General features: G+C 40.1%; 1 protein-coding gene across 1 annotated transcript; it reads right to left on the reverse strand.

Annotated features, from left to right (window-relative positions):
• Nucleotides 1-3,750: 3,750 nt before the first annotated feature.
• LOC311487719 (olfactory receptor 7G1-like) lies at nucleotides 3,751-5,854 on the reverse strand. The gene has a single exon (XM_084544076.1). The coding sequence runs from the start codon at nucleotides 5,740-5,742 to the stop codon at nucleotides 4,816-4,818; it is 927 nt and encodes a 308-aa protein (XP_084400202.1). The 5' UTR covers nucleotides 5,743-5,854; the 3' UTR covers nucleotides 3,751-4,815.
• Nucleotides 5,855-15,158: the final 9,304 nt, after the last annotated feature.

The raw sequence follows: 15,158 nt of genomic DNA on the forward strand, positions 1-15,158 counted from the left end.
GGTGCACGTCATTGCCGGTCTGGTCTAATGAATTGTGTTTTCTTAAACATCAGGGCCCGTATTCCTAAAGATTCTTAGCGCTAAGAGTTGCTCCTAGTGGCCAAATTCTAAGAAAATTCTTAGAATCATGACGTTTCCCTCCTAAAGTTAGGAGTAGCTCCTAGTAAAGATAAAAGCTATTCCTAAAGAATCTTAGCTCTTAAGAGTGCTCCTAAGGTGAGATCTGCTAAGAGCAGGGAGGAGGACTTTTAGGAGGCTTAGGAATTTCTTAACCAGAGGAGAAAATGGCTGAAAGAAGAGACAGGAGAGATATTCTCCAAACACTGAATGACAATCAAGCTTGTTACAATGGCAATACAGCGGTCCCTCGTTAATCGCGGGAGTTACGTTCTAAAAATAACCCGCAATAGGCGAAATCCGCGAAGTAGTCAGCTTTATTTTTTACAATGATTATAAATGTTTTACGGTTGCAAAACCCCTCACTACACACTTTATACACTTTTCTCAATAACTTGCAAACATACCGCACTTCAGTCACACTGCCAGCGATCAAAGATACTGTATATGTAAATTTGCAACAATTCTGTAGACACCGTACGGAGGAGATTGATTGACAATGGTCAGCCTCTCCCTTAGCCTATCAGGACGCAGAAAACAATGCGCTGTAAAAAAAAAAAAAAAAAAAAAAAAAAAAAGAGCATGCAAAATTGTACTAAAAAAATCCGCGAGGCCGCGAAAGGTGAACCGTGTTACAGCGAGGGACTACTGTATCATCGGAAATGAAAGTCATCACAACACTGAGGTATTTAGCAACAGGAAAAATGCAAAAATGCAACAATGCAGCAGTGATGACTTGGGGCCAAATCTACGTCTCTAAACACTTTTATTCTCATTGACCAGTTGATCCAGAAGCAAACACTGTTCCTCTTCAGTTGGATTTCCTACTTCATTTCTTCTCCACTGCTGTTCGGTTTTTGGAAGATTTGAACATCAACCAGCACTGCTTCTAGGCCGGTTAGCAATCACAGAAATTGATGAAAGCTGAGCCATTTTACTCTTGTTAATACCAAATAGGTGAAGTGCAAAATGTTACCAGTGTGGTAAATGAATGAAAGCAAATAAAAAGAACTATCAGCATGTGAATACTGTGGTAGTGGCCTGAGTTTAATCACACATTTTATAGGATACTTTTTAAAGTATAGCTTACTATTAAATTATTTTTATGTAAAGTATTATTTATAATTATACAGTCTTCATAGAGATTAGATTCTGTTATTAAGTCTATTAATTTGACGTCTATTCTAGGCCAATTATCACCAAAAGTGTATTTTTATCTTGCTTTTAGGATCAACCAATCACACCTCTTGAAATGATGACTCATACCTAGCAACGGGGTCAACCACACCTCCTCACTAAGATAAGAGTTTCTGTCCATTCCTTGCTAAGAGTTCTCTAAGAATTTTCTGGAATCACTCCTAAGCTAAGACTCCTAGCTAGGAATTTTTAGGCTAAGGGGCACTTTACACGGAAACGATTGGAGGTGAAAAGCGCAAAACATTTTATCGGATGTCCTATATCGTTTAGATGGTGACGGCGTTTTGGGGGGTTGAAAACGCAAAAAAGTGAAACCACCCTCCAGAGTGGAAATCTTAAAAACGCTCCACCCTCGCGTCACCGTGCAAAGGGTGAATAACGCAAAACTGCGTTTCTCGTCGAATAGAAATGACGTGACAAGCATGCGACAGGACCGGAAAAACAAGTAAACAACATGTCGAGCTCCGCGATGGAGGTTCAACAGGCCCTAGCCGCAATAATGTGTACCCAAGTGGTTGTTTTGGTTAATGTATTTCGCGCGCTAAGCGTGGAAAAGTAGAAGAAAAGTAAATACCTCTACGCAGGCACTATTGGGAGTGTTGCCACCTAGCCATCTGGCGGTATACTGCATCTATGTGTATGAAATTTCACACACTTTTGCGTTTCCGTTTGAACACAGATTTGTTTCAGAAACGCTCGTCTAAATGCGGAGTTAAAAGTGAAAACGAAACGCCACTTTTGCGCTTTTGGTTCAGATAGTTTCCGTGTAAAGGTAGCCTAAGAGAGGAGCTCTCTTAGAGGATTCTTAGAATCTTTAGGAATACGGGCCCAGGTGTGCGCAATGTTTAACTGGAGAAGAAATTACAGTAGGATACACTATGAGAGGAAGGCAAGCTGGTGGAGGCAGCGTCATGCTCTGGGTAATGTTCCCTGGGTCCTACTATTCACGTGGATGTTACTTTGACATGTACCAGTTAACTAAATTGCTACAGATCATCTACACCCCTCCTGACAAAATGTGGACCATCGATGGTTGTTATCCTCAGAAACTTGCATGTCTAGGGTGGCATGACTAGGGTCTGATGATTGCTCAAAAATGATTTGAGGAACAAAGAGTTTAAGGTGTTAATTTGGCCTCTAAAGTCCCCATATCACCATCACAATGAGCAACTGTGTGAAATGCTGGAAAAGTACATCCATTACAACTTGCAGGACTTGCCACCATTTTGGCACCTGCTACCATAGTGCACCTTTGCTACGACCCAGCTCGCTAGGGGTAATGGGATGTAACATAAATGGATGGTTATTGTCTAATGTACAATGATTCAAAAGTAAAACAAAACACACAAACACAGGATGTCACTCAAAACTAAAATGAGAACAAAGGAAGAAGTTTAAATGCAGCAAATCTCTCAAAAACAAACCAAAGTTACCCATGTAACTTCTTATCAGATGGGAGTAGTACCCCTAAACCTAGTGTTTCTAGACATAATTCTTTTAAGTGTATACATTAATATGGAGTCAAACCAGAACTCAAATCCAGCCCCTGCTCCAAAATGAGACAGCCGCTAATCCTAATCTTTCTGACCAAACAAAAGTAGCTCAAACACTCAGTTCTAAATTGTCAATGAACAACACCTTTCTCTAACACAGAGGCAAGGTGTTCCTCTATCTCCACACACAGCTGTCTCAAATGTTGGTATAATGATGCTTTTAAACCGGTTCGCCTGATGGACACAGTCTTCGGATTGGTGGAATGGATGAGATGAAAGCAGATCAGGGAGGAACCAGGAAGTTGGAGGGCGGATCGGGGAGGAACTAGGAAGTTGCAGTTGTCCAGTTGAAGCAGATTAAACACAGAGAAATGCTTTGGGCACAACCTTCAAAGCTCTTAATCAGTCTCAGCTTGATCTAATTCCAGCAGTGTTGAATTTTGCCACTTTGCTGAAGCCACTGGCTTCCCAGACATATATACATAGGGTCCTTGGAAGCAGTGCTCTGGATGCACAGGGTTTTCAGTTGACACAAGTGTTAACCCACCTTCTGGTGTATTTTAACCCAAAGACCATGATCTTCCACACTACCTGAATACTGTGTGCAAACACAAAGTGTCCTGGCTCAAAGTCCTGTGCGCTCATATCATCTAATATAAGCGGGTCAACAGCACAGATACCAGATCCGACACTCTTTGACAAAATTACAATACTTGATGCAGAGGACATGAGAATGCATTGGGGGACAATGCCTCACCGTGGCAGCACAATGATATTCAAGTGAGACTAATGGAACCGTGCTTTGCAGGTTGGAGTCATGCTGTCGATACATGGCTTCCAGTATTCATAATGTTTGTATGGTTTCATTTTGTGTGTGAATAAAATTGGGAGGAATAAAGAAAAAAAAATTCTCCATAAGGCTTTCTAGACAAAAATTGGATGGAAATGGAAAACAACACATGGACATTGTATTTTCTACCAGAATGTTCCGGTTCGGTGTGGTCCAATGGCAACCTTCCTATTTGTGCTCTCTAAGTGATTGGTCAGTGAAAAGAACTGTGCGAAGAGAACCAGAAATCATTAGGTGAATTCAAAATTTGATTACTGCATCATCTGTACATTAACCCAAGTTACACAGGTTCATCAATTCAATGGAGAAAAACCTGTAATACATAAATTTACTTACAGCCTCACACTGACCTCCAGTGGCCAAACAAAAATCTGCTTTTCTCAACATGTTTTTCTCAACTTTCAAAAGGGTTACAGTCACTTGATTTTAAAGCAATGCGTTTAGTCAGCTTGTTGCATGTTGGTTCTATCCTGTTGAAAGTATTTTTCACATCAATGTCACCGTAATGATTTTAGAATCAATGTCTTACCTGTCACTAATTTGGGATGGCATTAAACTCTGTGACACCAAAACTGGATTTGGAGTCTGCATCATTCTAACCTTTATGAAAGCACGCAGTAGGCCAAGTGATGCAGATAATAGATTTTCATGTTGGTGGTTGTGACACGTTCACACAAACTTTAAGGGAAGTTTAACTAAACCCACCGACATTTTTGCCTGTGGAGGTGAATGTTAAGTGCAGAACGGGCTGCTGCTGCATGCACCACATACTTATTCTTGTACTATTTGTCACATGAAGACTGTAGTTCAACATTAAAATGAGTATTGCCACTGAAATATTACATACTGTAGGTGCCCTGTGAAAATTCAGGGAAGTAGCTGAGCCCCACTCACTCTGATCAGCAGCAGACAAATTGGCCTGATATAAAGGCACTGGATTTTATTATTAAAGTTTGTATTACATTACATTATCATTTTGTTTGCAGATGACAGAATGTTATGGCATAGAAATAGATTTGCATTTAATATTTGCACATGTATCAATGTAAATATATGATGAGGACATTCCTAGATTTCTTTTTCTTCCCTGAAATCTGAATGGTTCTCTACCACAGAGCAAAGACAATGTAAAACAATCTCCTGCTAGAGAAAAAGTATTTATTTCCAATGAAACAGAAATTGTTTACTTGCATTCTTTATCTTCGGTAAGTTAAACCCGTACATAAAGGGAGTGACCATTGGCTGACAAACAAGAAGATAAACAGACAGAATTATACGGACCTTATTCGGTACACGAGCAGTTTCAATCCTGGAATCAACAAAATGAAAAATGGAGCCGACAAACATGTTTGAAACAGAGACAATCTGTGGTGTGCATGTGGTGACAGCTTTCTGCCTGTTTTCTTTAGATGCATTCAGACAAACAGCCAAAATCTTCATGTAAGAGACTGAAATGAAACAGAATGGGATTACAAAGGTGCCAAAGACAAAAACAAAGTCAGATATGTTGTTGTACACTGACACGGAACATGCAAGTTTAACCAGTAAGCGGTGGTCACAAAACACTTTGTCGATCGTATTTCCGCAAAATTTCAAACTGAAGATGAATGAAAACGAGACAATAAAGTTAGCAAATGAATACGTCCATACAAGCAGGATGATGATGAACACCCTCTCTGTGTTCATAATGACATTGTAGTGTAAAGGATAACAGATAGAGACATATCTGTCGTAGGCCATGGCTGCTAAGCTGCAGAACTCGACAGAAGCACTCGTGTAGATATAACACATCTGCAGGAAACACCACGGCAGGGTCACCTCATGGCTGTCTGAAAACATCTGTGAGAGCATGAGAGGATACAGAGATGTGCTGCCACCGATCTCATTCACAAATAAATTACAAAGTAATATATACATGGGCTCATGCAGCCTTCTGTCCACATATATGACCACAATGAGAACTGTGTTGGCCACACATATAGAGAGGTACCAGGACAGCATTAAGCTAAAATACAGGTACTTTAATGGTCCAATGTCACCGTAGGCAGCCAGCACAAAAGAAACAGTCTCACTTGAGTTCTCCATGTCTCACAGACTGGCACACACACTGAATATTAGAGTTACTTTGTTTTTAGACAACATTTATGTGGATAACAGTACTGAAAGAACAACATGCATACCGTGTTTGGACATCAGCTAAAACATTGTCCAAATGATTTCCCAAATGTTACGGTGTACAGCGTACGAAGAAGGCAGCTGCTGCCCTCCCAACTGAACGAAACCCAAGACCCTGCTAACATTTATACAGCTGCAGTTTGGAGATGAGCTACTCTAGATGGGTTGGGCTGAGCCAGAGAGACAAACTGATCCAGATTCAGAGTCAGATTCGGGTTTAATGGTCATGTGCAGGATTAACACGGCAATGAATGTTGTGGACGAGAGAACTAGTCAGCTCAGCCATAAATAGTAAGAGGAAAAACACAAAACAACAGTATGAATTTTTAAATTTAAGCACAAAAATTACAAAGGTGACAAGTCAAAGTGGCAGTCATGTTGCACATTGTAGTGTACCGACAGACAGGGTGTATGTTCAGTGTCCAGAAATTAGCTTATTGAGTTTAAAGAGTCTGATGGCCTGGTGGTAGAAACTGTCTTTCAGTCTTTTTGTGCATGTTGCCAGGCACCTGTACTATCCGCCAGATGGTAACATGGAGGACAGTCTGAGCATGGGGTGGCTGTAGTTCTTGATATGCTGTGTGCCTTCCACAGGCACCATTTCTGGTAAATGTCGTAAATGGACGGGAGGCTGTTTCCAGTGATATACTGTGGAGTTTGCAGCCTGTCAGCAGGCTCTCAATGGCACACCTGTAGATGTTTGTAAGGATGTTAGTGTTCATTCCAAACTTCCAAGACTCCTCAGGACGAGCTTTCCTGACCACAGCGTCAGTGTGTAGTGACCAGGACAAGTCCTTTGTGATGTGCAGCATATGTGGTGGCATAGCCATGGTGACCTGTCCACCACTGAAAGCACCTGCAATAGACACATGAGCGTCAGAAGAATTGCCGGTCTAATGAATTGTGTTTTCTTAAACATCAGGTGTGCGCAATGTTTAACTGGAGAAGAAATTACAGTAGGATGCACTATGAGAGGAAGGCAAGCTGGTGGAGGCAGCGTCATGCTCTGGGTAATGTTCCCTGGGTCCTACTATTCACGTGGATGTTACTTTGACATGTACCAACACACGGACTGGAGTATGTTTGCTTCTTAGGCCACCTGTGGCTCACACTTGGACAATGACAATTATGCCTCCTCTGTTATGGACTACATCACCACCATCATCGATGACATCACGACAGAGAAGCAGATCACCACGTACCCCAACATGAAAGCCCGTAACACTGCCTTTAGATCAGGGGATGCAGAGGCCTGCATCACATCCAGGGCAAACCTGAGGAGGGGCATCAAAAAGGCCAAGCACTGCTACAAGCTGAGGTTAGAGGGTGCGGTGTGGACGTATTCAATATATCTGAGAAAGGCCCACGGATAGCGATTTGCAAAATGTGCAATGCTGACACATTTCAAGAAGGGGTGTATCTGCAGGAGAATTTCTCCACGTCGGGTTTACTTTATCACCTGAAATCCAAACATCCAGATCGCTATGCAGATCATGAGAGGGATGCGGCAGCGGCACAGAAAAGGAAAATCCCTCCGAGCACGCCCACTCCACAATTAGAACACCAGTAGTTATTTGAATTAAATTGCATTAAAGTTACACACGACCCACAACATCAATAACAAAGAGCATAGGGTCAGGAACAGATAAAAAAATAAAAATAAAAAATCCATCTGAGGATTCTCAAGAGCAGCGCAGGTGGCTCAGCTAGGTGCGCATATACAGTACGTAGAAAAAGATAACTTTTTCTCCGCCATTACATTTTTCATCTTGCGCACCCCCTAGAGGCAGCGCGCACACCCCCACCACACTTTGGGAATCCCTGCGTTAGATGATCAGCTGTTATCTGTTGTAGAAGATGTGGGATTTCGTTGGCCTAATAACTTCTTTTGGTGTTTTGTTTTTCGGTTTTCGGCCGTGGTTTCCTCATTTTTGGTTTTCGGTTTCGGCCAAGAATTTTCATTTCAGTACATGCCTAATATAAAGCAATAACACAAAAATAATTAAAATTGTTCCACCAATGTGTATAACCATCTGAAAAACTTGGTTATATCCAGGGCTCTCAAGTTATGAACTTAGCTTGGAGATTTTCTTTTTGTTTGGTTTGTGACGGGGGCGAGGGTGAAGAGCAGGCTTGTGCACAATTCAGAATTGAATTGAGAATGACTCCTAAATTCCAATTCAGTTCTTGAATTTGAATTGAATTTGAATTGATGTCAAAAACAGGATCTAGAATTACAATTCGAATTTGAATTAAAGGAAGCAGAATTGCAATTCAATACAAATTCAAAGAAATTCATATACATAAGTGAAGTGTTTAACAATGAAGCTTTACAATATATGTCAGATATGATTTCATTACATATTCTATAAATGATATTAGTTTGAACTACTTGTACAGATTACATTAACAGGAAATGTTTCCCCCCAGCAATGAATGTTAAAAGCTCTAGTCACAGAACACATAATTAAGTTTGATTTATTGGAATTGTAATTTTGTGGAACACAATGGAACGTGACTCCATATCCCAGAATGCTTTGCTTTAACCAAGTACTTAAAATGGTTGCCAAACTATTTGAGGTGGACATTTGTTTGAAAGCTTCTTTTCTACACAATTTGATGGTCAACACCGGACTTTTTAAGTTTCAGAAGTCCCTTACAACTTCAGATTACAAACGTTTATAGATTTAACACCTGTAATAACAGCAACATGGAAAATAATAGCAGGCCTAAAAGGTCATTTGTACTAGTACATTTTGAAGGACCAATTCCAACAAGAACACCAGGAAACCACAGAGCCATATGCAAGCACTGCAGTGCTCCAGTCTGTGGCTCCATCAAGGCTACTTCAAATTTCAAAAGGCATCCACAGACAGACAGTCTTTTATTTTGAAAACCATCTCTTGATGGTATTATGCTACTGATATTTGATATCATCAGTGTTGGGGTCACTACTCAAGAATGTGTAATACACATTATTCACTTAAAAAACATAATGCATTACCTTACTTGTTATTCTCTATGGATAGTAACTCATTACAGTAGTGCAACACAGCAAGAGCCTGGCATATAGCTCATAAATGCCTTAAGCACACCTTCAACTCACAACACAACAGTAAAATTAATGTGTTACATTACTCAGTTACAGCCAAATGTGATTATATTATGTTATACCCAAGTTACTACCAACACTGGATATGTGTTTAAAAGCATGCAAGCACACTTTCTCTGAAAATAACATTTTGAACAAAACTAATCAAACATTGAGGGAGTAATTTATTTCAAGAATTTGATCATTATCTATATGTTGGAACAAAATGTATGCAGGGTTGAGGAGTGACTAGTTATGTGTAATGACATTATGCTATTAAATTACAAAATTAATGTAATTGTATGTGAGATTCAACACATTCTTTCTGTTGTATGACTGTGTGGAATTTCTTTGAATTGCCATGAATTTAATTCCACTTCCTGTCATTCCAACTCCAATTCAAATTCAACTTCCTGTGGGGCGGAGTCAATTCAATTCAAATTCCAACTCATGAATTGAATGGCGGCCAATTCTGAAATTCTGAATTGGGCACAAGCCTAGTGAAGAGTGTTTGAAGATTGGCCAGTTGGCTTTACCAGCAGTTTGAAATGAATTTATTTTTCAATATGACAAATACACTAATGCTTCTGTTTATTCAGTTCGTTCTCGGTCTTGGACTTGGTCTCGCCCCTCCTTGGTCTTGATCTTCACTCAGTCTCGCCCCCTCAAAGTGTTGGTCTTGTCTTGGTCTCGGTATGTTCTGGTCTTGGTCTTGTCTCGGTCTCGGGTTAGGTGGTCTTGACTACAACACTAGTCCACACGGCACTGAGCAGGATCAACGCACGCAACGCTGCTGGACCAGACGGCATCCCAGGACGTGTGCTCAGAGCATGTACAGAGCAGCTCACCGGGATCTTCACGGACATTTTCAACCTGTCCACTAAATTGTCCTTACTAAATACAGTTTTGCCATGAACTGGATTGATGTCCAAATCCACAAATACCCAGCTAAAAGTGCAAAATGTGAAAATACTGTGATTTTGTATTGTGTTCATGTTTAGTTAGCAGACAAAGAAAGGTTGAGCTATACTGTCCAGTTGGTCAAGCTAAAAAAAACCGATATGATTTCCTCTTGTCCGACCCTGCCTGCGTGGTATACTATGATGGTTTTTAGGGTATTTGATGATTGTTTGCCCTTTCCGAATTTATTGCACACACACTTTTTAGATTGAAAGTTAATGTAAAAAATACTTTTCTTACTACGTACAATATATAGGATGAATAATACCACGTAAATCATGAATAAAAGTAAGTAACGTAAGTCAACCTTCTTAATTATGTGAAACACAAACACATGAAACATGAGTTAAACGTGAAAGTTTAACCTGGCTAAACAATGACAAGAACACTTTCCCCGTGAGACAGCCGGATGCATCCAGTCCATACACATGTGACTATCATGTTAATAATAACAACACTTGAAAAGATAAGCTGATGCAGCCAACATCTGCTGTGATGCAATGTTGCAGAAACACAACTAAACATGATGATTAGGCCTCGAGGTCATTAGTCCAGTATCAATGTATCCCCAGGACATCAATTAATGGTAGATGTTGTTCTCAGGCACTATCGGTCTCCATGCAGGTGTAACTGTTCAAATTCCCTCTGCACTGAAAGAAGGCCACAGACGTTTGACACTAGTTGACAATAACACATGCTCTCTGTGGACCACTGATATCTGGGTTGTACCTTTATACTCATATTTAGATAAAAACTGAAGGCCAAAAAAAAATAAAAGTTTATTTGGATACCTCTTGAGAGTTAGCAAAAAGCAAAATTTCTGAACAAAATCAATTAATTATCTCCATCACCCTCTAAAGGATAATCAGTAGATGTTGTTATAATTCATCATTATTTGATTCAGTGGAAGCAAAGTTAATTTGTGGGTAAACCTCAGCTTCTGTCAATGTTGATGCACAAATGTGAGATTTGAACTGAGAGAACCAAAGAGCTCATTATGGAGGAATCTACAATGCTAGAGAACTGATGTTGTGCCAATTGTATAAAACCCTATTCTGATGGGCAATCAGTCAATGCAATGTGAGCTTATAAAAGCACCTTTAAAGTGGCAACATGGAATACCTTTGGTTCGTTCTCGTTGGCAGCTGTGGTGGTAGGTGATCATTTTAATTGTTTTTTTGAACTTCACTTCCCAGAGATCAGACAACTGGCAACTGGCACCTGGGCCAAGCCTCTAAAACAGTAGTATAATAGTGAGAAGGCTTTTCTTGGTTGGTTCAGCCAAAGTAACTTGAAACTGTAGAATAAAATGATATCTAGTATGTTGTGAAGACTTGAAAAAAGAAGGAATGAAACTAAAGTGACCTTCGACCATTTGGATATAAAATGTCCACACGTCCTATATTTTTAAGCGAAAACAAAGGCAACTCGACAAGTTTGATTTTCACCATTCATCCCATGGGCACTTCAGACAAAGTCAATTGAGTCAGGTTTCCTCTGTTTTTAAGCTTTATTTTATACCATTTAAGCTTTGTTTATATCTCCACAACTGTGAATTTTCACATATACTGTATATTCTGTCATAACTGGTGTATGAATTCATGAGTTATGGCGAGAAATATTTTGGCCCTTAAAAAATATATTGTTTTTTTTTCTTTAGTATTTATTTGTTAGAGACAGTGAAAAAACAGGACACAGGAAATAGGTTCAACAGACTAGGAATCAAACCTTGGATCTACTTTTTAGGGCATATGTGGCCATATGGTGAGCAACTCGCCTTTTGGGTCACCAGGGTCAAACTGACTATGACCCTTGACCAACAAATTCTAATCACTTAATCCTTGAATCCAAGCGTAGGTTTGTACCAATTTTTCCAGAAACTCCCTCAAGTCTCTACAAAGACATAGCGTTCACAAGAAGGCTTATCCAGTCCCACAACTCTGACAAATGACCACAAATAAACACTTTGGTATTTTCTGAACATGGTTTGTGCATTTGTTACAACTTTGTTACAAGAGTTGTTGTTTACATGACTCATATTTTACCAGTGTTTACATTTTTTAAACAGTTGAATTAACCAATGAACATACACTAATACAGTGTTTTTCAACCTTTCTTGAGCCAAGGTACTTTTTTTTTTCATTGAAAAAATCACAAGGCACACCACCAACCCAAAATGTTAAAAAAAATGAAACTCTGTAGCCTATATTAAAGGAACCGTACACTGCCACTGTTAGACTTGACTGTAAAAACAGCAGTAATATACCACTTATCAGCCAGTATGACACTGTAAATACATTGTGTGGTAAGAAACTGTAATTTCCATTGCATCATGGGAAGAATAACCCAAAATACAGTATTTTACTTCTCTTTCTAAAAATGTTGTATGGTACTGTATTTTTTCCCGCTCCAAATGATCAGTTAACACATATTCATCCCTGAAGAAGCAGCATATGCTCACCATGCGCCCATTCTTGTTTTAAATTAACGTTAACTGTAACTTGAGACGACTTTTGCCGTGGACGGAGAACGTGTGACATCTGCCGGACACCGTCAAGTGCAACTTCATCCAACCAGTCGATCTCCTGAATCCTGTGCGATCAAGCAGCTGTTGGTCTGGAGCAACGCATTGGAAGTACGTTTGGGCTAATACACTGACATTTTAAAGTTTACGTTAAATTGTTGGGAGGACAGGAGGTTTACTTCAGAAAAAATATCTGCAGTCTATCGCATCTGGGGCAGGCTACATGAGTTGAACGTTTACAGGCTCTGAAAGACGCAGACGATAGCTGGAAAAGCTAGGCAGGCAGGGGATATTTTTCTGTGAGGGAAACGCATTGATTATCTTAAAAATACTTGGCCAAGAAGATTGAACGGGAGGTTTAGCAGCATTATATTAGCTAATTTCATATCATAATGTTTTTTTGTCAAACGGAGCACTGACATACGAGTTAAGTGGCGATGTATTGTTGTAAGCATTGTAGCTACCGCACAGCTCATGTCAGCACATTTTTAGCTCATGTTAAAAGTCACAGAAACTTGGCTAACTACAGGTTTTCATGTGGCATCGAGGTGTGCTCAGGCAACTTCAGGACATGTTCGGAATTAAAGTCCCATATGCACAGGAATCACGTTCCAACTGTCCAACAGAAACAGAGCAGGTGTCAATATAGCGGCCAGCTTAAATGCACCATTGAAGGATGCGGTTATGAGGCTGATCATTTCCCCCTGCTATGCGTTCATTTAAAGCAACACTAAAGAGTTTTTAGTACCTTAAAATAATGTTTCAAAAATAGTTTCAGTGATTTATCACCTCAAAACCGGGTGAAAGCCTATTCTGTATTCGCTTTGCGGCCCTCTATTGGCTGTAACCGCACTATGTAACTTTGCTTCGTCGGGTAGCGTTTTTGTAGTTCTAAAAAGACTACAAATTTGACCTGCTTTACGGCAACGCGGCTACAAAATCCGGTAGGTTGAGGCTCAAATCAGTGAGAGAGTGAATCAGATCAGTGAGAGAACACTCAGCAGGTGTGTGGAAGATACCAGCTAGATAGTTTTTAAATTGTCATCATGACAGAGCCTGCAAAGAAAAGGAGGAGTGTAGTGTCCTATGAGGCGAAGAAAAGAAAACGAGAGCATGATAAAGAAAGAGCTAAAACGAGAGTGAATATCGGACCGGCTCATACTCGATGGTGACTTGGCTTTGCTGCTGCTGGACTTGTAAGTAATACCGGTAATCTTTTTTTCAAACAGTGTGCATCGGTGTTCAATACATTGTCAATTATTTTATCGGCTCATCTTAGCTAAGGCGTTAGCTATTGTGCTAATATATATGTAACTATCGCTATGGCCCATGTTAGCTAAGGTGTTCGCTATTGTACGTAACTATCGCTAAGCTAAATATCGCTGTAACTATCACTGCAAGCTAAGACAATAACTGCCAAAATAACCCCAAATGTTTGATCGTTCCCAAAGTTGTTGATTCTTAGTTCACAACGGTCTCTGAAACTTTTTTCAACAACATTCACAAGATTTTCACAGACAATGCAAATGGCTATTACATGCTAAACTGTTAGGCAATACGTTTCTTTATTTTTCATCCTTATGTAAACCTATCTGGCTATTGCTAATCTGCCGTTTCAAATTTACAGTTTCACACAGAAATAAAAATAGCAAGCAATGTCATTATTTTGTTTTCCTTCATTCTAATGTTGCAATACATCATACTTTAGTAAAATCATGCAACCTACTCTACCTTGTCACTGGACATCCTTCGATATCGTTGATTGTTTCCAAAGCCGGTTCTGCATAAACAAATAACGTGCCTGCGACAGTAGGATGCAGTCGGCTTACTTATTTACGACGGAAGTAATGGACAATTACACTTCCAACCAGTAGGGGGACCGAATAGGAAAACTTCTTTAGTGTTGCTTTAAGAACACATTTACGCAATGGCAAAAAGGTGAAATGTCCTTTTGAGGGATGCTCGAAATATTTTAGAGTGAAGACATCGTTTGCTTCACACTTGTCAAGAAAACACGGGCAGAATGCATATGCAGGGCAGACGCCGTGTACAGGGCAGACGTCATGTGCAGCACAGACACAGGAAGATCCTTGCATACGCGTTGAAAATGTCCAAGTCCACAATGATAATATGATTGATCCCTCCCGTGATGATAGTGAAGGAACGACCCCAGATTTCTAGCCTGGCGTAGCCATACTCAATTCTAGTCAGAATGTGAGTCTGGTACCGCTCCATAGGGCTGTGATTATGGGGCGTGTTTCAACCGAACCAGGAAAGAAAATGCCTCTGCACTCAATTGGATAGACCTATAACCAATCAGAGCAACGGAGTGTGCGACGCATGTTGTGTCCCATCTTCTTAGCGACCATCGGAGCCAGCTTGTTTGACTGTCCGTTAAATAAAGTTTGAAAAAAAAAAAAAACATCGGAGCCAGCCGATAAATTAAACTTTTGCCGAATCCCGTACGAAGGACGGCAAAAACATCTTTCCGATTAACAAATGCCTTGATCGCATTTATCTGTTCCTCTTTTAAAATTAATGCGCTGTCGATATCTTCTAGAACAGACTCGATGGCAGAATCTACACATCTCAGTTCTCCAGCGGCAGCCATCTTTGTTGTAAACAAATTCAACCCAAGCGCTCTTTGGTGACGTGGTTACGTTACTGTTGATCATCTGTCCATCATCGTATAAAGCCCGCCCTGAGAATCTGATTGGTCCGAACAGTTTCTGTTCGAGCATAGTTGCACCT

The sequence above is a fragment of the Chelon labrosus genome, assembly GCF_963514085.1.
Source record: "Chelon labrosus genome assembly, chromosome: 5".
In the NCBI taxonomy this organism is placed as follows: Eukaryota; Metazoa; Chordata; class Actinopteri; order Mugiliformes; family Mugilidae; genus Chelon; species Chelon labrosus.